This window comes from Vombatus ursinus, unplaced genomic scaffold, assembly GCF_900497805.2.
Source record: "Vombatus ursinus unplaced genomic scaffold, bare-nosed wombat genome assembly UNPS02001287.1, whole genome shotgun sequence".
Lineage (NCBI taxonomy): Eukaryota > Metazoa > Chordata > Mammalia > Diprotodontia > Vombatidae > Vombatus > Vombatus ursinus.
This window is the reverse complement of record NW_020941065.1, coordinates 5,722,979-5,750,713: the sequence shown is the minus strand read 5'-3', so window position 1 is coordinate 5,750,713 and position 27,735 is coordinate 5,722,979. Positions and strand designations below refer to the sequence as shown.

The following is a 27,735-nucleotide window of genomic DNA, read 5'->3' as shown; positions in this document are numbered from 1 at the left end:
TCTTGGTTCTGGTCCGATCTAGTCTTGTGGTTCAGATTTGGGATTGGAAAAGAATGAGACTCTCAAAGGCCACTTAACAGCTAACAAAAAGGAGTAGAGAGATAGCAAGATGTAGTCAATCAACATTTATTAAGCGCCTACTATGCACCAGGCACTACGCTAAGTATGAGGATACAAAAAGAGGCAAAAGACAGGCCCTGCCCTCAAGGAGCTCACCATCTATAGCATCAATGGTGGGCACAGCTCTCCTGCTGCCATATTTGCCCTGGTGCTGCAGGTGAAAGCATGTTTCAGGTCTGAGGAAGGAGACCCTGATTCCTCAGGGTCTGACTTTTGTGCTCACAATTGGGAAGGCACGTCAGTGGTTCAAGCTTTAGTCTCTCAGATCAAAGAAGCCTCAAAGACGATTTTAATAGCTTTTTAGGCAAAACTAGACTAGCCTGGCTAGGGGTAGCTTTTATTCCTCAATAGGCAGCTAGCTGGGTGGTGCAGTGGATAGAAAGCTGGGCCTGGAGGCAGGAAGACCTGAGTTCAGATACAGCCTCAGACACTAGCCACATGACCCTGGACAAGTCATTTCACCTCTGTCTGCCTCAGTTTCCTCATCTATAAAATCGGGGTGATAATAATAGTGCCTACTTCACAGAGTTGTCACAAGGATCAAGTGATAAAACATAGGTAAAGTGCTATAAAAATACCAGCTATCACCACTATTGTTCTATTACTCCTCTAGGAGTACTAAAGATGTATAAAGAGCCTGGGGAATCACCAAGATACACCACAATGAGTAGCATTCTGGACTTGGAGTCAGGAACCTGGACCTAGATTCAAATCTCACCTCTGACACTTATTAGTTATATGGGCAAATCACTCTATAAGTTTCAATTTCCTCAACCGCTGTAATAAATGGAGATAAGAATATTTATCATCCTTACTTCAGAGTATTGTTATGAGGCTCAAATGAGACATTGTTTCTAAAGCACTTTGCAAACTGTGAGATCAGTTACTATCTAATAATAAGAATAATAGCATTTATGGAGCACCTACTGTATACCAGACACTGTGCCATGCACTTTAGAAATATCATCTCATTTGATCCTCACAATGACCTAAGGTAAGTGCTATTATCTCCATTTTACAGGTGACAAAGCTGAGGCAAACAGAAGTTGTGATTTGCTTAGGATCCCAAATAGTAAATGGATGAAGCTGATTTTGAATTCAGGTCTTCCTGACTCTAGACCCAGCACTCTATCCACTCCACCACCTAATGGGCTCATTCATTTAACAGCATTTAGAGGGCTTCTTCATCTCATTCAAATGAGACAATATCTATAAAGAGCTTAGCATAGTGTCCGGCACATAGTAGGCACTTAATAAATGCTTATTCCCTTCTCCCTTAATTCTTTTGTTGCTCTTATTGGACCAACCCATGATTTTGTTGACAGGCAGAACTCTCAATTAGGAAATTCTCCCCACCAATGGACATTTCCTGAAGCTTATAGAGTTGCCTAGGATAGTGAGAAGCTAAGTGACTTGCTCAGTCAAATAACCCAGTCAGAAGCAGGACTTGAACCCAGTTCTTCCTGGCTTCAAGGAAGGAAAGAAAGCAGATATACAAATATAATCTCATTTGATCCTCACAACAACACTGGGGAGGTAGGTGCTGTTGTTGTCCCATTTTACAGATAAGAAAACTGAGGCACAGAGCTCTTAAGTGACTTGCCCAGGGTCACATAGATAGTAAATATCTAAAGCAGGATTCACACTTGCACCTTTCTGACTCCAAATCCCACTTTATCCATTGTGCTACCATGATGTTGTTCATCCTGCATTCTCGAAGGACTTATTATAGTGACCTATTATAGGAATAGTATGTAGCCCTGATTTTTAGCCGCTAAAATTGACACTGCCTCTCAGTATCATACTTATCAGTGTAAATATTTCTCCCTCTTTCAGTATCACAGAAGCTTCTGGATGGCAGAGATTGTATCATTTTGATCTCCATGTCCCTAACCCCTGTACACTATTTTGTACTTGGGAGGGATGAATCATTGCTGAGCCAGGTCAGGTGGTCAGCTTTCAGTTTCAATAACCAATCACTGGGGCAGCTAGGTGGCGCAGTGGGTAGAGCACTGGCCCTGGAGTCAGGAGGATCTGAATTCAAATCCAGCCTCAGACACTTGACATTTACTACCTGTGTGACCCTGGGCAAGTCACTTAACCCCAGTAGCCTCACCAAAAAGCAAAAACACAGAAAAATAACCAATCACCTAAAAGTGACACCTGCTGGCCTGTGATCCACGGGTCTGGCTTCTCCCATGCTGCAGAGACAGAGGCACCTGGCAAACATCTTTTTCCCTCTCTCTTCTGTCTTCCTCTATCCTTTCCTTTCTTATTCTTACTGTCCCCATCTCTCACTGTTTCTCTTTCTTTCCCTTATAGGTCATGTCCATGGAAGAATATGATATTGTACACCTAGAACATGAGACGCTGGTCTTGGTGGTTACGAGCACCTTTGGCAATGGAGACCCTCCAGAGAACGGGGAGGTAGGTTGAGCACCCATCACCCATCCAAGAATATCTACCCACTCTTGGGGAAAGAGGGAAGGGGAAGTGCTCATAGACCTTTCCACCCCAGATCCTACCAGAGCCTCAGAAAGGAAGAGATTGAGGGTCACATCCTCACCACAAACTGGTGGGCTGATTCAGACTCCTCCACCTGGCCAGTCCTCACTGATACCCTTACAAGCTACATGTCATTTGTATTCATTCATTTATTTGCTTCATTCATTTGTGTTTGTATCCATCCATTTATTTATTTCACAAGAACTTATTAAGTGTTCCTTGTGTGCCAGGCATGGGCGAGGCTGTTTAAGCACAAAGACAAAAGTGAACCAGTCCCTGCCCTTAAGGAGCTTGTAGTCAACTGTGGGGAAACAACATGGACTTGGATAAGTAAGCACAGAATCTTTTCTGTGTACAAGTTGTACCCTCCCCCCCCACTTCTTCAGTTTAATTAACATTGTCAATATTTTCTCCATCACTTTCTTAAGTCTAAGTCATCAATAAAACAATAAATCAAGGCTTAATCGGTAGCATTGCTAGGTGGCACAGTGGACAGATCATTGGGCATGGAGCCAGGAAGATTCATCTTCCAGAGTTCAAATATGATCTCAGATACTTACTAGCTATGTGACCCTGGGCAAGTCATTTAACCCTGTCTGCCTCAGTTTTCTCACTGTAAAATGAGCTGGAGAAGGAAATGGCAAACCACTCTAGTATCTTTACCAAGAAAACCCCAAATGGGGTCACAAAGAGTCGGACATTACTGAAAAATGACTAAACAATGACAAAATGCTCACAGTGGAAATTTAACAATCAGCTCTCCAAGCTGGCTCCAGCACACTCCTAGATATAAGCTCCTTAAAGGCAGGGCATTTTTTTCAAGTTTGACTTCATATCCCCAATGCCTAGCATCAGCCTTTGCATCCAGCAAGTGCTTAATAAAGATGTGAATTGAATTACAAAAAGGCCTTTTGGTAAAGGGTTACATCCCCTGAGTTAGCAGAAGCAAAGTTACAGAGGGTGTAGTGGAGAGAGCTCTAGACTTAAAGGTGGTCAACACTCAGGTTCAAATCCTGCCTCTGGATTTACTAGCTTTATAACTCTGGGCAAATCTGGTTCCTCATCTGTAAAATGGGCACAAAAAATATCTCAGCACCTACTTCCCAGGGTTATGATGAGGCTCAAGTGAGATAAGAGGATCTAAACTTAGAGCTAGAGGGACCCTCAGAGGTGATTTAGCCCCATCTCCTTATTTTACAAATGAAGAAACTGAGACCCAGTGAGGATATATGTGTTCAGTTGTTTCTGCTAGGTTCAACTCTTCATGATCCCATTTGGGGGTTTTCTTGGCAAAGTTACTGGAGTGGTACTCCAGCTCATTTTACAGATGAGGAAACTGAGGCAAACAGGGTTAAGTGACTTGCCCAGGGTCAAACAGCTAGTAAGTGTCTGAGGCCAGATTTGAATTCAGGAAGATGAGTCTTCCTGGTTCCAAGCTCAGTGCTCTATGCACAATGGTGCCACCTAGCTGCCCTACTACCCTACTACCACTACCATTATTATTAGTGGATAAATGTTGCCCCTCTGCTCGTGGCCATCTCTGAGCCACACCATAGCCAAATGGCTGCTCAGAGGGATGCCTGTCTACACCTGGCTCTGAGGACCCAGCTCCCAGGAAGCCACAAAGTCTGTCATTTCATAGCTGAAGTTTGCCTGCCTGGATTGCATTGCATCCGTACCTGACCTTGGGCCAGATTCCATGGTGTCCCAACTAACCTTTCTCTTGTCTGTCTCGGTCTCCAGAAATTTGGCTGTGCTTTGATGGAGATGAGGCACCCCAACTCCGTGCAGGAGGAAAGGAAGTAAGTGGATTACATCTTCAGTTCTCTCCCATCCTACCGAGAACCTGGTCCTGACCTGGGTACCTGACCATTATATGGCTGGTCCCTGGAGTTGAGATGTGGGCTCCAAGTGGAGAATGGGACCCCAAGTCATGGAAAGAATTCCACTGACTAAAACTGATGAATGTCTATAGTCCATGAAAGTTAACATCACTTGCTTCTAAACCTGAAATTTAATAATAATGAGTTCACATTTGTATAGCACCTCCAGGTTTGCAAGATTCTTATTATCCTCATCTTATAGATTAAAAAAACTGAAACAGAAAGGGATTAAGTTATTTGTTCATATTCATACAGTTAGTAGGTGGAATTCATACCTAGGTCTTCTTGACTCCAAGTCTGGCGTTCTATCACCTAGCTGCCTCAGTTTCCTGATTTGTCAAACAGAAACAATCATCCTCGTGCTTCCTATGGTATAGAGCTAATGTGAGGGGTCTGATGAAAGAATAAATTCAAAGGTGATTAGAATTTTTTAAATCTCATAGCAATTTCAGGTGTCTTTACTGGTTTTTTTTCCCTTTTGGGGTATATATTCAAATTAAGAGGAGTCAAATGAGATTCTTTTCCTTCTCTTATCCCTAAGAGGCTGCTTCCTAAACATCTTTTCAGTAGGTTGGGACAGTTTTACCTTGTACCTGAATCTGGGGTGATGGTTTTTCACTCTTTGGGAAATGCAAGCCGGTCTCCCTTCTGGCACCCAATCTCTTGCTTGGCAGCCAAGCCCTGGGCAACAGGCCCAGACTTAGAGATTCATTGACCGTGTGACCATGGACCAGGCATTTCATTCTCTGAGCCCCAGTTTCTTCATCTCTCAAATGAGAAGATAATTCATGCCTCACCCATATCATACAACCTGGAGATTTACAAAGGACTTCAGAGGCTACATAGTCTAGTCCCTTCATTTTACAGATGAAGAAAGATGTGAAAGTGAAATGATTCGCCCAAAGACACAGAGGTAGTAAGTGGCCAAGGCAGGATTCGAACCCAGGTCCTCTGACTACGGAGCCACTGTACACAAGGGCATTGTAAGGAATATATCTTGCAAACTTGAGTGCTATAGAAGTGTGAATTGCACTCATTTATTACGTGCTTCCTGTCTCTCATGGAAGCTGCCTTCTCCCACTTAGGGAAGGCTCTGCCCAGACTGCTGATCTCACTACAGGTTCCCCCTGACCACCCTCTCCAGGGAGAGATGGGGCTCTATTGGTTCTCCTCTCTAGGTCCCCGGAACCCTTGCGTTTCTTTCCCCGTAAAGGGCCACCACCTCCCTATGACCAAACAGAAGTGTGTAACCTGGCTGCGGTCCGGGACAGTCAGGACAGGTAGACTGTGTGTCTGCTGAGCTCCCAAGCTAACCACCAAAGCTACGACTCCCCTTCGGTCCTTCCACACTCTGTATGATCTCATGGGAAGAGTGCAGAGCTGGGATTGGGCCACTAACTTGCTTTGTGACCTTGAGACACTTACTTAACCAATCTGAGCCTCGCTCTTATCCATCAGATGGGGAAGATCACGCCTGCCTTTGCCTACCTCCTGAGGTTGCTATGAAAATGGGATGAGATCATGGCTCGAGAAGCATGGGGGAGAGGGAGGGGAGTTTTAAAATGTTATAAAAATCCAGGGAATTATTTTTATTCCCGTGGCCAGCTGCCCTGCACTAACAATGCGGCTACCTCTATGATCGGCTTGCATGAAAGCGGCGGCCTGTTTGGTGATATGACTCAATTTGAGGCATCTATTTTGGGACAATAAATACACATCCATATATTTAGCATTTTCCTGATGCTAGAGAGAAAACTTTGAAGGCCACCCAATTCAGAAACGCTGCTGCCAGAGTGCACAAGCTTCCGGTTTTGCTCTCAGGCTTGTTTGTCTTTTCATTTCCGTTTTTGTTTTGTTTGGGGGTTGTTGGTTTGGGTCTGGGTTGGAGGTTTTGTCTTTGTCTGAGGACAGAAGTCATCACCTCTTAAGGGGAAATTTGATTTTGGTTAAGTCACGAGTTCCCGACTGATAGCTGAGATCACAAGGGTGCTGGGTGGCTCTCCTGCTAACCTTGAGGAAAAAAAAACAACTCTCTTCCCATTGGCTGCAGTGAGAGAGTCATGAGGCCCCAAAATTAGAAAGCGTTAGTCCCCCAGCAGCTCTGTGCTCAGGTCAGACCACATTTGAAATATTGTGTTCAGCTCTGGGTGATCACCTCGTAGAGGGAGGGCTGGCATGGATGTCCCAAGTCATCTCATCCCCATCCCCCCCTTCATTTTACAAATGAGGAATCTGAGGCCCAGAGGGGTAGTGTCTTTCCCATGGTCACACAAGTAGTAAGAGGGAGAGTGAATGATAAACCGGGGAATGTCTGAAAGAAGGTAACCCAAATGGGGAGGGATCTCAAGTTCATGGCATATGAAAATTGACTGAAAGAATCAGGGATGTTTTGCCTGGAGGAGAGAAGCCTCAGGAGAGACATGACATCTGTCTTCTAGTGTTTGAAGGGCTGTTGAGTTAAGGAGTGTCCCTGTCAACCCCCTCTCCCCCTGACTCCTGTACCCCAAGTCTCCAGGAAGACCTATCAGGGAAATACCCTACCTGAGTTTAAATCTTGCCTCAGGTACTTACTGGCTGTGTGACCCTGGGTGATACTACACCTCTCTGGGCTTTGCTTCCCTCATGTGTAAAATGACAGAGATTTACTCAATGGCCTCTCAGGTTTCCTTCCAACTCTGAGTCTAGGGAAGATGATTTAGGGACGTTGATGTATCAGGGGTGATAGCAGGGTCCGTGGCCAGCTGAGTCCGTGGCAGGATAGACTATAAGTGGGGCTGTCCATTGGAAAGCATTCAGAGGAAAGATATTCCACTGAGTATCAGTTTCCCTGAGAAGACAAGAAGCACGGATTGGGCCAGTGGGGGAACCCAACAAACCAAACCAGTACTAAACGAACAAGCCTCCCAGGGAGATTCTCGGGCTATGCCAACAGCCCCTGGGAGGCCAGCAAGAAGCTATTCCCTCCTTCCCTTTGCCCCAGCGGGCAGCTGCGCAGGGAGTCTGATGAAGACCCAGCAACAGTGGTGTCACCTTCTGCCGAACTGGCACCTGGCCTGCCCTGGGGGCCCTGAGGGTGCCGGACTCAGCCTCACAGATGCCGAATCTGCACTCACCACTAGCTTCCCCCCTACCCAGCTGCATCTTCTCCTCCTCCTCCCCACAGCCCCCACCAAAAGTCAGTGTGCACTCAAAGAGATGCAAACTTATGTTAATACTGGTGTAAATAAAATGTAATTGGGACAGTAAAGCTGTAAAAATAATTTCATCGCACGATAAATTCCAAAGCCAAATGTAATTTTTAAAAAATGATCTGCCAGTCTGGATTATCTGGCCCCTCTCTTCTCCATCTTTTCTCTATTATCCATTCCTTTCTCTTCTCCATCTCTCCTCTACTCTTCATCTTTCCTCTCTTTTCCATCTCTTCTTTCCATCTATCCTCTCATCTCATCTCCATCCCTCCTTCTTTTCCATCTTTCCTATCTTCATTTCTCCTTTCTATCTCTTGTATCTCTCCTCTCTTCTCCTCTCCATTCCTCCTTCTTTTCCATCTTTCCTTTCCTCTTCATCTCCCTTCTCTTCATCTCTCTCCTCTTCATTTCTCTTCTCTTCATCTCCCCTCTATTTTCTATCTCTTCTCTCCTTCCTCTTTCTTCCCTCTTCTCCATCTCACCTCTCCTTTCTAACTTCTCTCCATCTCTCCTCTCTTCTCCTTTCCATCTGTCCTTTTTTTATCTTTCCTTTCCTCTTCATCCCCCTTCTCTTCATCTCTCCTTTCTATCTCTTCTCTCCATCTCTTCTTTGCTCCTTCCCTTTTCTCTTTTTCCATCTCTCCTCTCCCTTCCCATCCCTCCCCTTCTGTCTCTCCTCTCTTCTCTTTTCTCCATCTCCAACCTCTACTCCTTTCCTGTTCTACTTTGTGACATCTCCTCTCACCTCCTTCCCTCTTTCCGCCCTTGCTTTCTCTCCCTCTGGGTGGATAATTGACAGTTACCTATTACAATGTGGGTAAAGACGAAGGAAGGCTGGACGCAAAGGGGAGCATTGCCTATGAACAGTAAAAAAAGCAGGTCTGGGAAGTGCAATCAGATATCAGAGCAGGCTTGAAGCAGAAAAAGATCAAAGGTTCCCAGGGGCCTGGAGACTGGGTGAAGCTTGAACTTGCTTCCAGCACTCACTTGTTTCCATTGCTTTCTGCAGGAGTTACAAGGTCCGTTTCAATAGCGTCTCCTCATACTCTGATGCCCGGAAATCTTCAAGTGATGGGCCTGACATGAGAGACAACTTTGAAAGTGCTGGGCCCCTGGCCAATGTGAGGTGTGCCTGGGGCACTGGGGACTTTGGGGGGGGGGGCCGAGGACCACGGACAGCAACTAAAATGATAAGTCCAAGTTCGTGGAGATTCCATTGCCATGTCCTCCCTTTTCAGTTCCTCCCCCAAACATCCAGCACTTTTATGCCTAAGGGGTCTATGGAAGCCCTCTACCAAGGTTTGCCCTCCCAGCTGACCACAAGGGGTAACGTCTTCTCATAGGAGCCGGCTGTTCCTTACTGATATGTCTCCTTACACATCTGCTTTCTTTAGTTTATTGTTGATTTGTTGGTGTTGTTTAGTTGTGTCTGACTCTGTGTGACCCCATTTGGGTTTTTCTTAGCAGAGATACTAGAGTGGTTTGCTATTTCCTTTTTCCAGCTCATTTTACAGTTGAGGAAAGTAACTTGCTCAGGGTCACCTGGCTAGTAAGTGTCTGAAGCTGGATTTAAACTCGGGAAGATGAGTCTTCCTGATTCCAAGCCCAGTGCTCTATCCACTGCACCACCTAGCTGCTAGGGGACCATTTATGACTGGGGCATGGGGGAGACAGTACCTGGGGTGAGCCCCAAAGACTTCTAAAAATCATACTGTACCCACCCTAGTCCTTAGATCTGAATGGGAAAGACTAAGTGTCACTGAAGCCCTCAACCTCAGTTTCCACATCTGTGAATGGTGGTGGGAGGGGAGAAGTAATACTTTCCACAATACATGCCTTCCATGATTGCTGTAAGCATCAAAGAGAAAACGCATTTAAAGTACTTTGTAAGAAAAAGCAAGATGTACATAATAGAAATTCATCACTTCATTTATAATTTCCTTTTTCTGTTCTACTTCATAGAGGGAAATACTCATTTCATTTGATGTTTGGGCTCAGAGTTTTTTTAAAAAATTTAAAGCACTTTGTAAAACACTATGGGAAAGTGAGCTATGGTTGGTATTTGTGAATGGCTTCCCAAACAACCTCACCCCAATCATTGACTTTTCCTATCCCGATCCTTAATATGCCAGGCATGATGTTAGAAGTTGAGAATACAGGGACAGAAAAGGAATCTCCTTGTGACTTTGTCTTGTCCTGCTGGCAGATTCTCAGTGTTTGGCCTTGGATCGAGGGCATACCCCCACTTCTGTGCCTTTGGCCACGCAGTGGACACCCTCCTAGAGGAACTTGGAGGGGAACGCATCCTGAAGATGAGGGAAGGGGATGAGCTCTGTGGTCAGGAAGAAGCCTTCAGAACCTGGGCCAAGAAGGTCTTCAAGGTAACTGGTTTCCTTGCCTTGGGAAGGGGACTTTGGAAGAATTTGGATCGAGAGCAGAAGTTCTAATATAGTCCACCATCATCTAAGAGGTCCATGGATAGATTTCGGGGGGGTGGGTTTGTGAATTTGAGTGGGAAGGGGTGTTAAGATTTTGATAACTATCTTGATATAAGTGGTTTCTCTTGTACCCCAATGTATTTTATTTTATACATTTAAAAACATGATTCTGGGAAGGAGTCTATAGGCTTCACCAGATTGCCAGATACTAGAATGACTCCAAAATGGTTCAGAATTCCTGGTTTAGAAAAATGTTCTAACCCATATAAATCCTTCTTCTTGTTGTTGTTGCTGTTACACCTACTATGTGCCAGGCATTGTACTAAACACTTTTACAAATGTTATCCCATTTGATTCTCGCAGCAATCCTGCAAATCAGCTACTATAAGTGTCCCCATTTTACAAGTAAGGAAACTGAGGCAGAGGTTAAGTGACCTCTCCAGGTTCCCACAGCTAGTAAGTGTCTTAGTCTGGATTTGAACTCAGGTCTTCCTGACTCCAGACCCGGTGCTTTACACACTACATCATCAGCTGCCAGTGGCTTCCTCCTTTATAATCCAGGTGTTTTTCCATATGGAATCAGAGAACTTTAGAGCTAGCTAAGTCCAACCCCTCTGCTTTATTTCTTTTAATTTTCTTTGTAACTGTGAATTTAACCACCACCAAATGCCAACCTTACAGTCCACAAAGGAGAGGAGAGGAAAGAGGATTGTATAAGAAACTACCGGCTTCTGAGGTGCACATTTCAGCTTCTTTGGACATATATCTAAACGTGTGTGTGTGTGTGTGTGTGTGTGTGTGTGTGTGTGTGATTGTAAGTTTCTTGAGGGCGGGGACTGTCTTTTGCCTCTTTTTTGTATTCCAGTGCTTAGCACAGTCCCTGGCACATAGTAGGTACTTAACAAATATTGACTGATTGATTGACTGGAGGAAGTCACTTACCCTCTCAACACTCTAGGCAACTGTCCAACCTGTAAGTGGGAAGAAGCCAACCTGCACTGACGTGGAGCACTCCTCCACCCCAGAGTTCCCTATACCAATAAATTCTTAAGTCCAGTCTTATTCCATATTTAAATGAAATGGGATAGTGTAGTTCAATTAAGACTGACAAGTATGAAGAATGCAGAAAAATCTGGAAAGACCTTTGTGAAATAATGTGGAAAGGGGGGAAACCAGCATGAGATGAGTAGGGTACAGACCAGCTATCACCATATAAAAGACAAAGTTAATGAGAAGTAGCATGTTATAGTGGAAAGGATGCATGTTGGGTGTTGGGGGATATGGATTCCAATTCTGCCTTTGATGCTTGCTGTCTCTGTGACCCTGGGCAAGTCATTTCACATCTCTCTGCCTCAGTTTCCTCATCTGTAAAATGAGGATAATACCTTAAGAGACTACCTGACAAAACTCTTTTGAGGCTCAAATAGGGAAAGCACCTTGGAATGATGTGAGGCAGGCTGTCCTTGGAGTCAGAGGATCTCTGACTGTCAGTTATTTTACTGCTCTTTGCCTTGGTTTCCTCCTATGTAAAATGAGAGCATTGTACTGGATGGCCTCGAAAGCTCCTTTTAACTCCAGATCTATGATCCATGACCTGAGTTTGAATCCCAGCTTGGCCAATTACCTGGCACCTGTGTGACTTTGAGCAAGTAACTTAGCTTCTATCAGTTTTTTCACCTGTAAAATGAGGGTATTGAACTAGCTTCCAGCTCTAAATCTATGATGCTAGCTAGTAAAAAAAAAATTAACAGAATAAATATAATTGTATCTAAGGATCTTTTGTTAAAGAATCCTCACAGGGATGAAGGGGAAAGGGGAGCTACTTAAAATTGTCCTGGTGTAGTATACATTGAAATTGAGTTAAGGGGGCAGCTAGGTGGCGCAGTGGATAGAGCTCTGGCCTTGGAGTCAGGAGGACCTGAGTTCAAATCCGGCCTCAGACACATAACACTTACTAGCTGTGTGACCCTGGGCAAGTCACTTAACCCCATTGCCTAGACAAAAAAAGAAAAAAAGAAAGAAAGAAATTGAGTTAAGTATAAATAGTTACTCAATAAGTATTGGTAATATTGGTGTTTGATGTTGAGTTTTTAGTAAAACATTTAATTTATTTAAAAGTGCAGGATGCTTAGCTGGGAGCAGGCTAGGAGAAGGAGGGAAGCAGGGTCCATCAGCCTAAGGGAGGTCTCTGAAAACTCTGCATGTGCTCCAGGCTGCCTGTGATGTGTTCTGCGTGGGGGATGATGTCAACATCGAGAAGGCCAACAACTCCCTCATCAGCAACGACCGAAGTTGGAAGAGGAACAAGTTCCGGCTGACCTATGTGGCAGAAGCTCCAGAGCTCACCCAAGGTAGGACCCACAGCCCTTGCTCTTCTCGTTGGCACTGATGGTGCCACCCATGCCAAGCTGAATACGTGTGTATGGCTAATGAGAATAACTAGCATTTCTATAGCGCTTTAAGGTTTGCAAAGCGCTCTACAAATATCAGCGCACTCAATCCTCACAACAACCCTGGAGGTAGGAGTTATTATTACCTCCATTTTGTAGATGGGGAAACTGAGGCAGGCAGAGGTTAAATGACTCACCCAGGGTTACACAGCTGGTAAAAGTCTGCGGTCAAATTTGAACTCAGGTCTTCCTGATTCTACATGCAGTACTCTATCTACTGAACCATCTAGCTATGTAATAAAAATATAGCCTCATAGTCAATAAGGCTTCCGTACTCAAGGGCTAAACAGGGAAAAATCAGAGGTCAAAATTGATTAGTGCTGGGGAGAAAAATGAACCTCTTTTATGCCTCCCAGATTCCCCCTTATTATACAGTCTCACCAGCAGGATCCTTCATGGCTTCAATTGAGCCATTAAATCAGTCAATGAATATTTACTCTGTGCACTATAATAAATGCTAGGATACAAAGAAAGGCAAAAACATCATCCCTACCCTCAAGGAGTCATTCTAATGGCAGAGACCACTGGTACATATAGGGCAGCTAGGTGGCACAGTGGCTAGAGTGCCAGGCCTGGAGTTAGGAAGACCTGAGTTCAAATTCAACCTCAGATACTTACTAACTGTGTGACCCTGGAGAAGTCCCTTAACCCTGTTTGCCTCAGTTTCCTCATCTATAAAAATGAGGGGGCTGGAGAGATTGCTTCCAAGATCTCTTTCTGCTCTAAATCTATGATCCTAGGCTGTGCCTAGTAAAGAATTCTAGACACATGAGCCGGCATTATCATTCTGCAGTCAAGGGATAGAAAGAGGATAGGGATGACAAACCCAGGGGAGGATCTCAATCTTGTCCTTGGTTGGCTCAGGGCAAGCTGCAGTATGTCTGCAAAGGGTCTAGGGGGGAGGGGAAGGAAGCAGTGGAAAGTTATTCTAGAGGGATGACGAGGCATCAGAAAAGGACCTGGGTTGGGTTGGAGTAGAAGTAGGTAATGGGGATAAGTGCCTGTCGACAGCAAGCTGAGGACCAGGATATGATTAAAGGCAGCCAGGTGGCTCAGTGGATCGAGCACTAGACCTGGAATCAGAAACACCTGAGTTCAAATCCTGCCTCAGATACTTACCCGTTGGGGGACCCTGGGGAAATCACTTAACCTCTGTCTATAGTTTATTCATCTGTAAAATGGGGATAATAGCCCCTACCTCCCAGGGTTGTAATGATCAAACAAGATAACATTTGCAAAGTGCTATGTAAATACTAGTTATTATATGATGTTGGCAGCTAGGTGGTACAGTGGATAGTGCACTAGACCTGGAGTCAGGAAGACCCAAGTTCAAATCCTGCCTCATATACGTACTAGCTGTGTGACCCTGGGCTAGTCACTTCACCCTGTTGGCCTCAGTTTCCTCATCTGTAAAATGAGCTGGAGAAGGAAATGGCAAACCACTCTAGTATCTCTGCCAAGAAAACTCCAAATGGGGTCACAAAGGGTCAGACATGACTGAAAAGACTGAACAACAAAAACAACATATGATTCAGCCCAGCCGAGACCAAGGTGGAATGGGTAGGGTAAGGATGAGTGGTGGGCCCTGGCTTAAAGGCGGTTTCAGTGACTACCGGCAGCCCCATCTCAGGAGATTTCTTTCCTTCAGGTCTGTACAGCATTCACAAAAAGCGAGTATCTGCTGCCCGGCTCCTCAGCCGCCAGAACCTTCAGAGCCCTAACTCCAGGTAAGGACACGTTGCATCCGCTTTGGATCCTCTCTCTCTCCTCCTTCTAAAATCATCCTTTCCAGAAGGATGACTATTCTCTCCAATTCTCGGCACTGAAACAGTGTCTCAACTCCTCTGCAGTGGCACAAAAACACTTTTGCTCACTCCTGGCTTTGCTGTGTCTCCTTTGCCAATTTCTGTCCCCTGTGGTAAAGAGTGAAGGTTGGTGACCATGATGGGAAAAGGAAAGAGGATGGCTTGGGGACGTGAGTGATGCAGCTAGGTAGTGTGGTTAATAAGTGCACTAGACCTGGAATCGGGAAGACCTGAGTTCAAATTCTGCCTCAGACGCGTACCAGAAAGTCACTTAAACTCTCTCGGCCTCAGTTTCCTCATTTGTAAAAATGGAGTCAATAATAACACCTACCTTCTAGGGTTGTGGTGATGATTAAATGAGATTATATCTGTAAAGCACTTTGTGAACATTAAAGCATTAGCTAAGTTGCTGTTGTTCAGGCATATTCAGTTGTGTCCAACTCTTTGTGACCCCACTTGGGGTTTTCTCAGCAAAGATACTGAAGTGATTTGCCGTTTACTTCTCCAGCTCATTTTACATACAAGGAAACTGAGGTAAACAGGGTTGAGTGACTTGTTCAAGATCACACAGCTAGTAAGTGTCTGAGGCTGCATTTGAGCTCAGGTCTTCCTAACTCCAGGCCCAGCGTTCTATGCACTATGGCACCACCCAGTTGCCCTTAAGTGTTAGTGTTGCTCAAAAACTAGGCAGAATCCACTATGAGCCTCAAAGGTTGGCTATCTTCATAAGGATTATAGAGTTGGAAAGGTCCTTAGGGGTCATCACAGTGAGAAGGTGGAGAAGCCCTGCTTTACAAGAAGTAAGTGACTATCAGAAGCCATGTTTTTGGCAGCAACAGATCTCCAGCCATTGCTAGGAGCATTCTCACGTGAAGAGGACACTGTTATTTACAGGACTAACAAAGTTCAAATGGCAATTGGCAATCCCTATTGGGAAGAGAAGGCTCTCTACTGCTATCTTTCATTTAAATGGAAAAATTCCCTTCTAATTGAAAAAAGACCATTATAGTGGGATAGACAATATAGGGGCCCCCACGAGACCATACAATCTCCTTCCCATTTTGCTGCACAGAAACACAGGTAAGAAGAAACGATGATTTTAAATCTAATTGGAATTATTTCAGTAGTTGTAGAAGAGGGTAAACATAGGAATGATTCCCCGAAACTGACGTGCCACATCTGTGAGGCTCCTGCAAGGGCTTTGTATCCACTGTTGCCGTCAGTCAGTAAATAAACAAGCATTTATTAAATGCCTACTATGTGCCAGGCACTGCTAAGCACTGGGTCTAGGCCCTGAGAAGAACCTTGAACTCTAAGTTAAGAGATCTAGAATACAGTTGCCTGGAAATGTTTTGATCAAGGTGTGTGAATGAGGTTAGATAGAGGAATACATTAGTAAGACTTAAAGATGAGAAAGCAAAGTACTAGACTGTCTCTAGGTGTTTACTTCTCTTGAAGTCTGTGCTAAAAGATTCTCTATTTTCCTATTTAATATTACGTTCTCGTGTTTTAATAAAGAGTTATTTTTATTTATTTATTTTTAAAGAGTAAAACATGGGGCAGCTAGGTGGTTCAGTGGATAGAGCACTGGGCCTGAGTTCAAATCCAGCCTCAGACACTTACTAGCTGTGTGACTGTAGGTATGTTGCTTAACCCTGTTGGCCTCAATTTCCTCATCTGTGAAATGAGGGCATTATACTAGATGACCTCTAAATTCCCTTCCAATTCTAGGATCCCATGATCTTTCCCTTCCCCTAGTTTGTATAAACAAGTCTATGTCTGCGTCACAAGCTGAAAAAACATCTTAGGGAAACCGACATTAGGGCAACTTCTAAGTTATTGATATCCTAAAGAAGTGCCCTACCCCCCAGGCCAGTGTCACCCATGGTGACGAGGCAATACCACCTGATTGCAGGAGGTACCCTGAGACCACGCAGCAAGAGGTAGCCATAACTGGGCTTCTGGGCTTCATCAGCAGTGCCCTTGGAAAATCGACCCTCTGACCCCCGCCCGGCCAAGGGAACAGCACTGGACCCGCCCACACAGCCAGGCCAGCTTCCGTCCAGTGTTCTCATGCCCGCCTGCGTCCTTATCTGCCCAAGCACATTTTGATATCTACAAGAGGGCAAGCATGAGTTGGCCCAAGAGTTTCACCAACTAAGCACATTTTGGGGGTGAAAGAAAAAAAAAACCAGCTCAGCAGACTCTGGGGCCTCAGTGTTTCTCCCGCACTGAAGGAAGGGATTGCAGGCAAATGAGATTTCTGAAAGAAATCATGGTGATTCTGGGAGAAAGCAGAAAGTGATTATGTCGACATTTGAGAGGCCATCATCATGGTGTGGTTTGGCCAAATGAAGAAGAAAAAAAGGCATACCCACAGCGCCCCCTGCTGGGTCTCTAGCTACAGGTAGTGAGTATCCCATTTCCTAAATCTGGGCAGTGTGATTGATGCCAATTCTGTTGCCCCTCGGGGTTAGACCAAACCCTCTTTGTAAATGAGGGAATCTGTAGCTCAGAGGGACAAGAAATTTATCCAAGGACAAACTGGTCAGCTGCTCATGAACGTGGCCTCTAAATCCAATCATACATGAGCTTCATTCATTACCGGTGTGCCTCACTTTAAGAAAACCAGTGTGACAATATAATCTTACTAAGTGTAAAAATTGAAGGGAGCTGATCTGCATTACAAAAAGACATTTTACCAAAGAGTTCCTTTAATTAATAATAAGCTTCCCATGAGAGGCAGCGTGCTGTACTGGAAAGAGTCACACACACAGAAGACCTGAGTTCAAAGCCAGTCTCTGTCATATACTATTTGGGTGACCCCAAGTAAATCAGTTAACCTCTAAATGACCTAGTGAAATACGGAAATGTTTTACATGACTGCACATGTATAACCTATATCAAATTGTTTGCCTTCTCAAGGCAGGGGGGAAGAGAATTTGGAATTCAAAATTTTTAAAAACTTGGGGGCAAATAAAATAGTAAATAAATATATAAAATTATAGATGACCTAGTCAACTCTTCAAGCGTGTGAGTTGTAGAACAGGATGCAACATGTATTGACAGAGGGAGTGTCCTCCTTAGGAGTTCCTTACACCAATCCTTATACCAAATCACAGGTCAAAAAAAAAAACCAAAAAAACATTCCCCCATATATTTAAGTACTATGTATATTTATGTATCATTTATGCATGTATGTATGTATCATTTATATATGTATGTATCATTTATGCATCACTTATGACTTTAAAAAAAGGTGAAGAGAAAAGAAAATCCCATGCTCCAAATGTCCAGGTCAATGAGAAATGGGGCCGGAATTGGGAAGAGAAAGCATTTCTGAAATTCTAATGCAAGTCAGTGGAAGAACTTGGGTTTGACTTACAAAAAATGAAACGCGAAACTTTGTAGGACTGCAGTCATTGTGAAAAATGAGATGCCAGTGTACCCATGCTAAAAGTAGTACAGACAAGAAGAAGATCCTGGGAACTCATGGTGGGAGGAGGGAGGCACATTCAAATTAGCATATGCTGTATTACCCCATGACTCAAGGCAAAAGGGAGGCTGTGACAAAAATTATGAAAGAAAAAACAATAGGCTGCCTTATACATTTTCCCTTCTCTGACACCACCACCTCCCTGGTCGGTGCAGGGCTTTACTGGTGTCCAAATTCAGTTTGATCCAAGCAGTACCTGGGAGTCATCGTAATATTATGGAGCATATACTGGTTTGGGAATTTGAGGATCTAGGTTCTAATTGCACCTGTGCTATTTATGACAGGGAAGACTTTGGTCAAATTATTTTGTTTTCCTGGACTTCAGTTTCCTTTCCAAAAAGTTGGACTAAAGAGTGTCTGAGGTCCCTTCCAGCTCTAACATTCTAAAATCCTAGGAGGAGTAGGTTTGGGGACAGCCAATGGGGTGGAAACAAACCGTGTAGGCTAGTGAAGGTGTTTGTAGATCCAGGGCCTTAGCCTTAGAGATAGTGCTAGCCATGAAGGATCTTGTAACTTACAGAGAACAGGGTCTGTTGGACTAGAGCTCTGATAGCCCAGCACAGCGCCTTTCAAACAGTAGACACTTAATAAATGCTTGTTGAATTGAATTGAATAAAGAGCCATTAGCCTCAACTTTGAGCCATCTACCCACTCTAAGAAAGAGGCAGCAAAAAATTTGAGAGGGATGACTGAGGTTAGTTGGAATGGGCTACTGGCTTTCATTAAATTAACTCCCAACTCGTCCTTCAGTCGATCAACCATCTTTGTGCGTCTCCACACCAATGGGAACCAAGAGCTGCAGTACCAGCCTGGGGACCATCTGGGTGTGTTCCCTGGCAACCATGAGGACATGGTGAATGCCCTGATCGATCGACTCGAGGATGCCCCTCCCACCAACCAGCTGGTGAAAGTGGAGCTTCTGGAGGAGAGGAATACAGCTTTGGGTAACTATGGGGATGCTTGGCTCCACCCCCTCGCCATATCCCCGGGAGAGTGCCATCACTCCTCTGAGATATCATGGGCATGGTACAAAGGCATGAAGAGAAATTCGGTGGCATAAAGGAAAGAGAATTTGAAGTCAGAGGACTTAGGGTCACCATCCCATCTTGGGCACCTAAGACTCCATGACCTTGGCACTTAATAGCTATATGACTTTGGGCAAGTCACTTCACCACTCTGGGCCTCAGTTTCCTCATCTGTAAAATAAGAGGGTTGGACTAAATGGCCCCAAGGTCCCTTTCAGCTCAAAAATCCATTATTCTATGATCCTGAGACCAGTTGTTTCATTCGAACCTTTAAGCTCCACGTGGGAGGGCATCTCTCATTCTCCAAAAAGACCCTTACTCTCTCTCCATTAGACAACTTCTGTCTCAAAGGCCAAATAAATTTCTATTGAGGGACCTGGAACTTCCAGTGATTGATCATGACTCTCACTAGTACATATCACACTGGTGGTGTGGAGTTGAACACTTTTTTTCCCCTCATATTTATATATTCATTTGCTTATATATTTATATACTTATATATATATATATTTACTTATTTCCTCTCTACTCATTTTTTTTGCTGGCAAAGAGAATAAAGCCCTGGGCTTGAAGTGAGGGAGACGTAGGTTCAAATCCCACCCATGACTTTTAGTAACTCATATATCATGGGCAAGTTTCTCTCTGAGTCTCAGTTTTCCCATCTATAAAATGGGGGGGAAGACAGATAATAGTTCTCATAGAGTTGTTGGAATGTTCAAAGGAGGGAGATAGCATATATTAAGCACTTTGCAAACTTTAAAATGCCATGTGATGTCCATTAAAATTTCACAACAGCTAGGTGGCGCAGTGCTTAGAATACTGGGTCTGTAAGACCTGAATTCAAATCCAGCCTCAGATACTTACTAGCTATATGACCCTGGGCAAGTCATTCAACCTCTTTCAACTGTAAAATGGGGATAATAACAGCACCTGCTTCCCAGGGTTTTTGTAAGGATCAAATGTGATAATATTTGTAAAGCTCTTAGCACTGTGCCAGGCACATGAGCACTTAATAAATTCTTGTTTCCTTCATGGCATAGTAGATACAGAGGTTGGTTGTAAGGAACAAATGAATAGAACATTCTTTGTAAAAAATGTCAACTATTATCATTGCTGCACGCAAATAAATACATATAAAATTATATACATATACATATACATATAAAATCCACTATTAAAATTGTTACATTCATCAGGGACTGCTTGCATCCCTCCTTTGCTTTGCTAACCTTAAGGTGTCATATAAACATCCACTGTTATCATTGTTACATCCATGAGGACTTCCCTCACTTTTCCTGGAAACATGTGGGCTCCGAGAAGTGACATTGCCTAAAGGATAATAAGCTAGCCTCAGCATCAGGAGGAGCCTGGGTACATAAAGGTGCTTGATACTAGACAAGGGTTCCCTTGCAGGGAACCTCTCACCGGGAACTTCCCACACTAACCCATTCACATGTCCAAGAAACAAGGACATAGACAAAATACTTACTTATGGAAATGCCCCGACCCCCCCCCCAACCCCCATCTCCAGAGTATCAGCTGCTTGAAGGCAGGCAGGGCCTTGGTCATCCTGTATGTCTGTGACCCCTGGGCCTGAGCCATGCCTTGACGAGTGAATGCCAAGTAACTGTGGGATGGACGATGTTGTCCCCAAACAGGCGTCATCAGTAACTGGACGGATGAGCACCGGATCCCGCCCTGCACCATCTTCCAGGCTTTTAAGTACTACCTGGACATCACTACGCCCCCAACGCCCCTGCAGCTGCAGCAGTTTGCCTCGTTGGCCACCAATGAGAAGGAGAAACAGCGGCTGCTGGTCCTCAGCAAGGTGAGGGTCCCCAGCAAGGTGAGGCTCGGGCCAGCCTCCTCACCCTATGGTTAAATCTCAGCCCCTGGTAGGGAGGCTTGACGAAACACAAGCCAACAATGAAGAAACCTAAGGAGGTCTTGGGCTGTTAAGACAGACAGGAAAGAGGGATCTCTGACCTGATTGGACCACATGGGGGTATTGGGCTCTTTTCTGGGCATCATATTTTGGGAAAGGAGTGGATGCCTTTGAGAGAATCAAGGAGGACAGCCAGGAGGTAAAGGCCCTGGAGCTCCTATGAGGATCAGTCAAAGGAACTGAGGGTGTTTAGCCTTGAGGAAGAGAAGGCTTGGAGGGGCCATGATAGCTCTGCAAGGGGGCAGTGTGGTACATTGAAAAGAGCAACTAGCTCTGACATGGAAGAATCTTGGTTCAAATCTTGTCTCAGACACTTGGTTCCTCTGTGACCTTGGGAAGCTTCACTGGCCCTCAGGCTCAGAGAATCATCGCTTTGGAAGCAGAAGGTATCTGAGAGGCCATCAAGTCAAACCCCTCTCATTTTTCAAATGAGGAAACTGAGACTGAGAGAGATCAAGTGATTTGTCCATGGTCCCAAAGCTAGCAAGTGGCTGAGGCAGGATCTGAACTCAAGCCTTCCTGACTCCAAGTCCAGTGCTATCTACTGTATCACACTGCCTCTTCTCTGGGGTCAGTAACAGAGACAAAAAAGGAATGAGTGATGGTGGGCATAAACCCTGGCACTGTGCATCCCTCCCCAGCCCCATGGTCTTTTCAGGTTTCTCTTTGACTTCATGGTCCTTCTCTGGGCTTCCTCTAGTCTCCATCAGAGATCACAATCCATGGTACTATTGAAAGAGCACTGGATTGGAAGCCAGACAACCTGGGTTCAGATTTGGCTTCTGCACTTACTAGGCTTGAAGTTGGGAAGACCTGAACTCAAATCCTGCCTCATAAACTGTGTGACCTTAGATAAGTTACTTAACCTCTCAGCCTCAGTTTCCTCATCTGTAAAATGGAAAGAATAACAGTACCAACTTGATGAGGACCAAATGAGATAACACTCACATAGCAACTCAAAATGCTAAGTATTATTATTGCTACCTATATGACCTTGGCCATGTCCTTTCCCCTCTTTGGGACTCAGTTTCCTCTCCTGGAAAATGGTCACTAAGGATCAAATGAGACAATATTTGGAAAGCACTTTGTAAACCTTAGAGCATTCTGCAAATACTAGCTATTATTATTGCTGTTACTGTTATTGATGTTGTTATGATGATGATGATGATGATGACGATGATGAAGGTTGGATTAGATAATTCCAAGTCTCTGAGATCCTTTTCACTCTCAGTTGATGATCCTACAAGTTGATTCCAGCTGCCTTTCCCCCCTCCCTCGGTGCAGGGCTTACAAGAGTATGAAGAGTGGAAATGGGGCAAGAACCCCACGATCGTGGAGGCCTTGGAGGAATTCCCATCGGTGCAGATGCCGTCCACTCTCCTGCTGACCCAGCTGTCCCTGTTGCAGCCCCGCTACTACTCCATCAGCTCCTCCCCAGACATGTACCCTGATGAAGTGCACCTGACCGTGGCGGTTGTGTCCTACCGCACCGGAGGTAGGCAGGGGCAGTACTCCCCCACCCCCAACCTCCCTCGATAGGCAAGTGAAGCCAGAAGTCCTGCCCCACACAGCCCTAAACCAAATCCTTCCTTAGGGCTCTTCCACATCCACAGCCCAAAAAGTCCCCCAAGGGTAGAGGGGGCATAGAGAAGTGATGTGAGTAACGGCCTCATGAAAAGAATCCTGGACTAGAAGTCAGAGGACATTGAGTTCAAATCCTGCCTCTGACAATACTTGTGTGACCTTCGGCAGGCCACTTAATTTCTTCCTCCGTAAAATGAGAGGCAGCCAGGTGGCTCAATAAGGCCTGGAGTCAGGAAGATTTTAATCAGATACCTACTAGCCGTGTGACCCTGGGCAAGTCATTAACCACTATCTGCCTCAATTTCCACTTCTGTAAAATGAGGATAATAATAGCTTCAATCTTCCAGGGTTGTCACAAGGATCGAATGAGACAATATTTGGAAAGCACTTTGTAAACCTTAGAGCATTCTGCAAATACACACCTATTATTATTGCTGTTACTATTATTGTTGGTGGTGTTGTGATGATGATGATGATGATGATGATGAAGAAGAAGAAGAAGATGGTTGGCCTAGATTAACTCTAAGGCCTCCTCCGGGCATAAATCTATGATCCTAAGATCCCTACCAGCTGAATCACTGGGTATCCGAATTATGAAGTCACCAAAGCTTATCTCAGGCTCCCTTCAGCTATTCCTTTGGGCATTTCTGTTACCTCACTGAATCATAGATTCAGAGCTGGAAGACACCCAGAGGTCATCACGTCCAGCCCCCTTATTTTATAGAGGAGGACACTATGCCCTAGAAAGGTGAAGATATTTGCCCAGGGTCACACAACTAGTAATTTTCTGAGGCAGGATTTGAACCCAGGTCTGTCTGACTCTTAGACTCTATCCACTACCAAGGGTTCTCAACCTCTCTTAGCATCATGGAGCCCTTGGGCAGTCAAATGAAGCCTATGGACCATATCACAGAGTAATGTATTTAAATGCTTAATATAAAACACATAGGATTACAAAGGAAACCGATTCTATTGGAACATAGTTATGAAGTATTTTAAAAAAACAAGTTCATGGAGCCAGATTTAAGAACTCCTGCACTAAATGATCCAAGGGCAGATCCAGGCAACTCCTTCAGGTGTGGATTTCAGGGGAGGGGCCTTGGCAGCTCCAGATAGGTGGCCAAACCACCTGTTTCCTCTGTTTCTTTGCCAGATGGGGAAGGACCAATCCACCATGGGGTCTGCTCTTCCTGGCTCAACCGAATACAACCGGAGGAAGTGGTACCCTGTTTTGTCCGAGGGTAAGTGACAATTGGAATGGGGGGAGGGGGCCAGCAGAACCAAAGTGCCAATCTGAGTACTTTCCCTGATTCGTAGAATTACAGTATGCAGGCAGAGAAACCCCTGCCATAAATATCAGATTACAGTCACCTTCCCTGTCCCCAGGAAAAGAACTGTTCAGAAAAGCAGAGCAATTGATTCAGGATGGCTGGGCTATTACATACATTTAAACAGTAGACCCCACTCACTATCTCACTCCCCCAAACCCCTGGATATCTCCCAACCTTATCCCTGCTTCTTGCTATCAAGCGATGGAGCTAAGCTTTCAAATGTGTAACCTGCTGAAGTGAAAGAAGGAAGGAACAAGCACACATTAAGTGTCTACTGTATGCCAAGCAAACCTTTGATACCTTCAGTCTTCTCTGGGGTGGCCTCCCAATATAGCCTTCTGAAAAAGATTTGTTTTCTGCCACCTACGATGACTTCCTCTGTGGCATGGGAAGTCCCCTGGCAGGATGGGGGGATGAGAACATTTTGTTCCAACGCGCATGAAGGCAGCTGAAGCAGGCGCTGTGGAGTGCTTAGAGCTTGGTCACGCATCAAAAGTGCACACCAATTATCCTGACTTTTGTCCTGCCACTCGACTTTGATGACTCTGGAAGAGAGAATGAAGCTGATGACTGTGTGCAGTTCTGCCTCACTTAAATCCAATTCACATTCAAGTCAACACATCACCATGTTGTCATTGGTCTTCTTCAAAAACAAAGAACGAACAACAATAAGAAGTAGTGTTAGGGTATCAAAGGACCTGCGTTCAAATCCTGATTTTTGGTATGTGACCTTAGGCTAATCACTTCACATATCTGGGACTCAGTTTCCTCATCTGTAAAAAAAAAAAGAGAGGGATGGTTGTACTCAATGATCTCTAAGGGTCTTTCCAGCTGTATGTGAACCAACTTGCTAAGTTCTGAGGGAACTAAAAAGCTTAGCAAAATAGGGTCCCCACCCTCAGGGTATATAGTTTAGTTGGAAGATAAGACACTAACACAAAGAGATTGAATTATAAAATTTCCATAAAGGCATTAGAGAGATAACAGAACACAATGCTATGAGGGTTCTGTAGGGGAAGGTCATTCACAACCTGTGAGTCAATCAACAAATATTTATTAAGTATTTACTATGTTCCAGGCCCTGTGAAGGGGATTAAAAAAAAAAAGTAAAACCAGGTTGATCAAGGAGGGTTTTCTGGGAAAAAAAAAAAAGGAACTATGTGGGTTGAACTTTACCAGATGAGCAAAGTTTTCCTACCTCAGCAAAAACCACATCTTCTCCTGGGGAATGTGTTTGTCAAGCTCAGGATTATATGAGGAGATCATAGATTTAGAGCTGAAAGGCACTTAGAGTCTATTGAGTCCAATATATTACAGATGAAGAAACTGATGCCCAGGGAGGCTAAGAGACTTATCATGGGTCATCTGGTCAATGAGCATCTGAGGCAGGATTAAAACTCAGGTTTTCCTGACTCCAAGAACAATAGCAGAAGGGTCAAACGCACAGACTTGTGGGGTCTGCTGCAAAACTCATGAATGCAGCCAGAAACCAGATTAAAATATAATTGGGAAATGTTTCCAAAATAAAAATACAATATGACATAGATAACGTTAATTTGTGGTTTTCTAAGTCAACTTGAAGTTGTTTCTATTTGCTTTTGACACCACCAACTTGTAGAATATCTGCAGACCATAGAGTGTTTCTAAGTTAGTCTGAGTTCAAATGAGATATTTGTAAACCACTTAGCACAGTGCCTAGCACATAGTAGGCACTATATAAATGCTAGCTATTGCTATCATTATTATTTAGTTAGTTGGTTGTATGCTTATTGGTTTATTTGGTATTGAAATAAGTCCTTCTTTTTTGTCCAGAGCACCCAGCTTCCACTTGCCCCAGGATCCCCAGGTACCCTGTATCCTGGTTGGCCCAGGCACAGGAATAGCGCCTTTCCGGAGCTTCTGGCAGCAAAGGCTATTCGATATCCAGCACAAAGGTGAGTTGTGGTCTGCTCTCCTAGCCTTTGCTTCCTAGCACAGGGGAGCAAGCGCTGGACAACTTCAATGATTAAGGAAGGAATCAGCCTCCTACACAACCCAGCAGAATTCCTAAGCCTGTGAACGATGGACCAGCCATACCCATAGAGGAAGTGAGCCACTACTATATGGTGGGATCATAGAATTTTGGACTGGGAGGTCCTCAAAGATCCTGTCACCCAAACTTATCCTTTTCCAAGTGAATAAACTAGAACTCAGCAAGGGAAAGTAATTCCCCAAGGTCACACAAGTGGTAAGTAGCAGAGCTGAGAATTGAACCTAGGTTCTCTCACTCTACATCTAATGATCCAAATCCTGAAGAAAGGCTTCTTGGTCAGAAATATCTCCATATTTTTTAAAAAAAATTCATTTTGACCAAGTTGGATTTACACCAGGGATGCAAGGATGGTTCAACATTAGGAAACTGTTGGCACGAATCATATAAATAGTAAAAACCTTATGGTTGTTTCAATAGATGGAGGGAAAGTTTTCAACAAATACAGTGCACATTTATGCTAAAACTTATAAAAAAAACTTCAGCATAGAAGGACCCTCCTTTAATATGATCAAAAGCATATTTCTAAAGCAAAGAGCTAGCACTATTTGGAAGGGGAAAACACTGGAAGCATTCCCAATAACTAAAGGGGTAAATCAAAGATGCTCCTTCTCCCCAGTATTATTTGATGTAGTTCTGGAAATGTTAGCTACAGTAATAAGAGAAAGGGAAATTAAAGGTATAAACATTGACAGAAATGAGCCAAAATTATTCCTATTTGCACGTGACATGATGGTTTACTTGGAAAACACCAGAGTGTCAATGAATAAACTAATTGAGATGATGAATAGCTTCAGTAGAAGAACAGGATAAAAAATAAATCCACAAAAATCATCAACATTTTTCTCTGCAATAGAGCAAAGAACCAGGAGGAAACAATAGAAATAGAAATTCTCTCCAAAGTAACGACAAAATACATAAAGTATTTGAGAATTAACCTACCAAGGCAAATTTGGGACTTATATAAATACAATTATAAAATATAATATTTATAGAAATTAAGGAAAATTTAAGTAGTTGGAGATGTATTCATTGTTCATAGTTGGGCCATATTAATTAATAAACAATGACCAGAGGATCACCATCTTAGAAACCATCTAGTCTAACCCCATCATTTTACAGATGAGGAAACCGAAGCTGGAAAAAGCTAAGTGATTTGCCCACAATCACATAGCGAGCATCAGAGGTGAAATGTGAAACCAAGTTCTCTGTCTCCAGAACCAATATGCTAATGATATTATGAAAGATAATCTCTGGATTTAGTGCCAAACCAATCAAACTACCAAGGGTTTATTTTACAGAACTAGACAAAATATTAACAGAATTCAGCTTAGGGAGTAAAAGGTCTACAATCTCAAAGGAATTAATGAGGGAAAAGTAAGAATGAGGGGAGCTAGAATTGGCAGATCTCAAACTATTCGATAAAGTAGTGATCATCAAAACCCCTTTGGCACTAGCTTAAAAAACAGTGGAAAGAGCATGAGCCCTGGAGTTAGGAGGACCTGAATTCAAATCCAGCCTCAGACCCGATACTCACTAGCTGTGTGACCTTGGACAAGTCACTTAACCCTGATTGCCTCAAAAAAAAAAAAACAAAAACACCTGCATCAGTGGCATAGACTAGATAAGCAAAACCCAGAAGTAATCAAATGCAGTAAATCCATCTTTTGATAAACCCGAGAATACAAACCATGGGAGAAAGGATTACCTATTTATCAAAAACTGCTGAGAAAACTGGAAAGCAGTTTTGCAGAAAACAGATTTAGTTGAGCATCTTATACCGTATCCCCAAACAAGCTCCAATGGATAAGCAACCAAAATGGAGAGAAGGGAGGGAGGGAGAGAAAAAAGGAAGAAAGGAAAGAAGGAAAGAAGGAAGGAAGGTAGGAAGGAAGGAAGGAAGGAAGGAAGGGAGGAAGGAAGGGAGGGAGGGAGG

At 44.0% G+C, this 27,735-nt stretch overlaps 1 protein-coding gene across 4 annotated transcripts in view; it reads left to right on the top strand.

Moving 5' to 3' along the window:
- Positions 1-27,735, top strand: part of NOS1 (nitric oxide synthase 1) — a 136,939-nt gene that overhangs the window by 101,306 nt on the left and 7,898 nt on the right. For all 4 annotated transcript variants that reach the window (XM_027864881.1, XM_027864899.1, XM_027864891.1 and 1 more), the window contains 11 exons: positions 2,443-2,547; positions 4,369-4,427; positions 8,706-8,822; positions 9,903-10,077; positions 12,347-12,485; positions 14,233-14,311; positions 18,636-18,829; positions 20,569-20,738; positions 22,140-22,350; positions 23,593-23,680; positions 25,583-25,704. In XM_027864881.1, the coding sequence (XP_027720682.1) occupies positions 2,443-2,547; positions 4,369-4,427; positions 8,706-8,822; positions 9,903-10,077; positions 12,347-12,485; positions 14,233-14,311; positions 18,636-18,829; positions 20,569-20,738; positions 22,140-22,350; positions 23,593-23,680; positions 25,583-25,704 (1,459 nt within the window). The remainder of the gene's footprint in view (positions 1-2,442; positions 2,548-4,368; positions 4,428-8,705; positions 8,823-9,902; positions 10,078-12,346; positions 12,486-14,232; positions 14,312-18,635; positions 18,830-20,568; positions 20,739-22,139; positions 22,351-23,592; positions 23,681-25,582; positions 25,705-27,735) is intronic.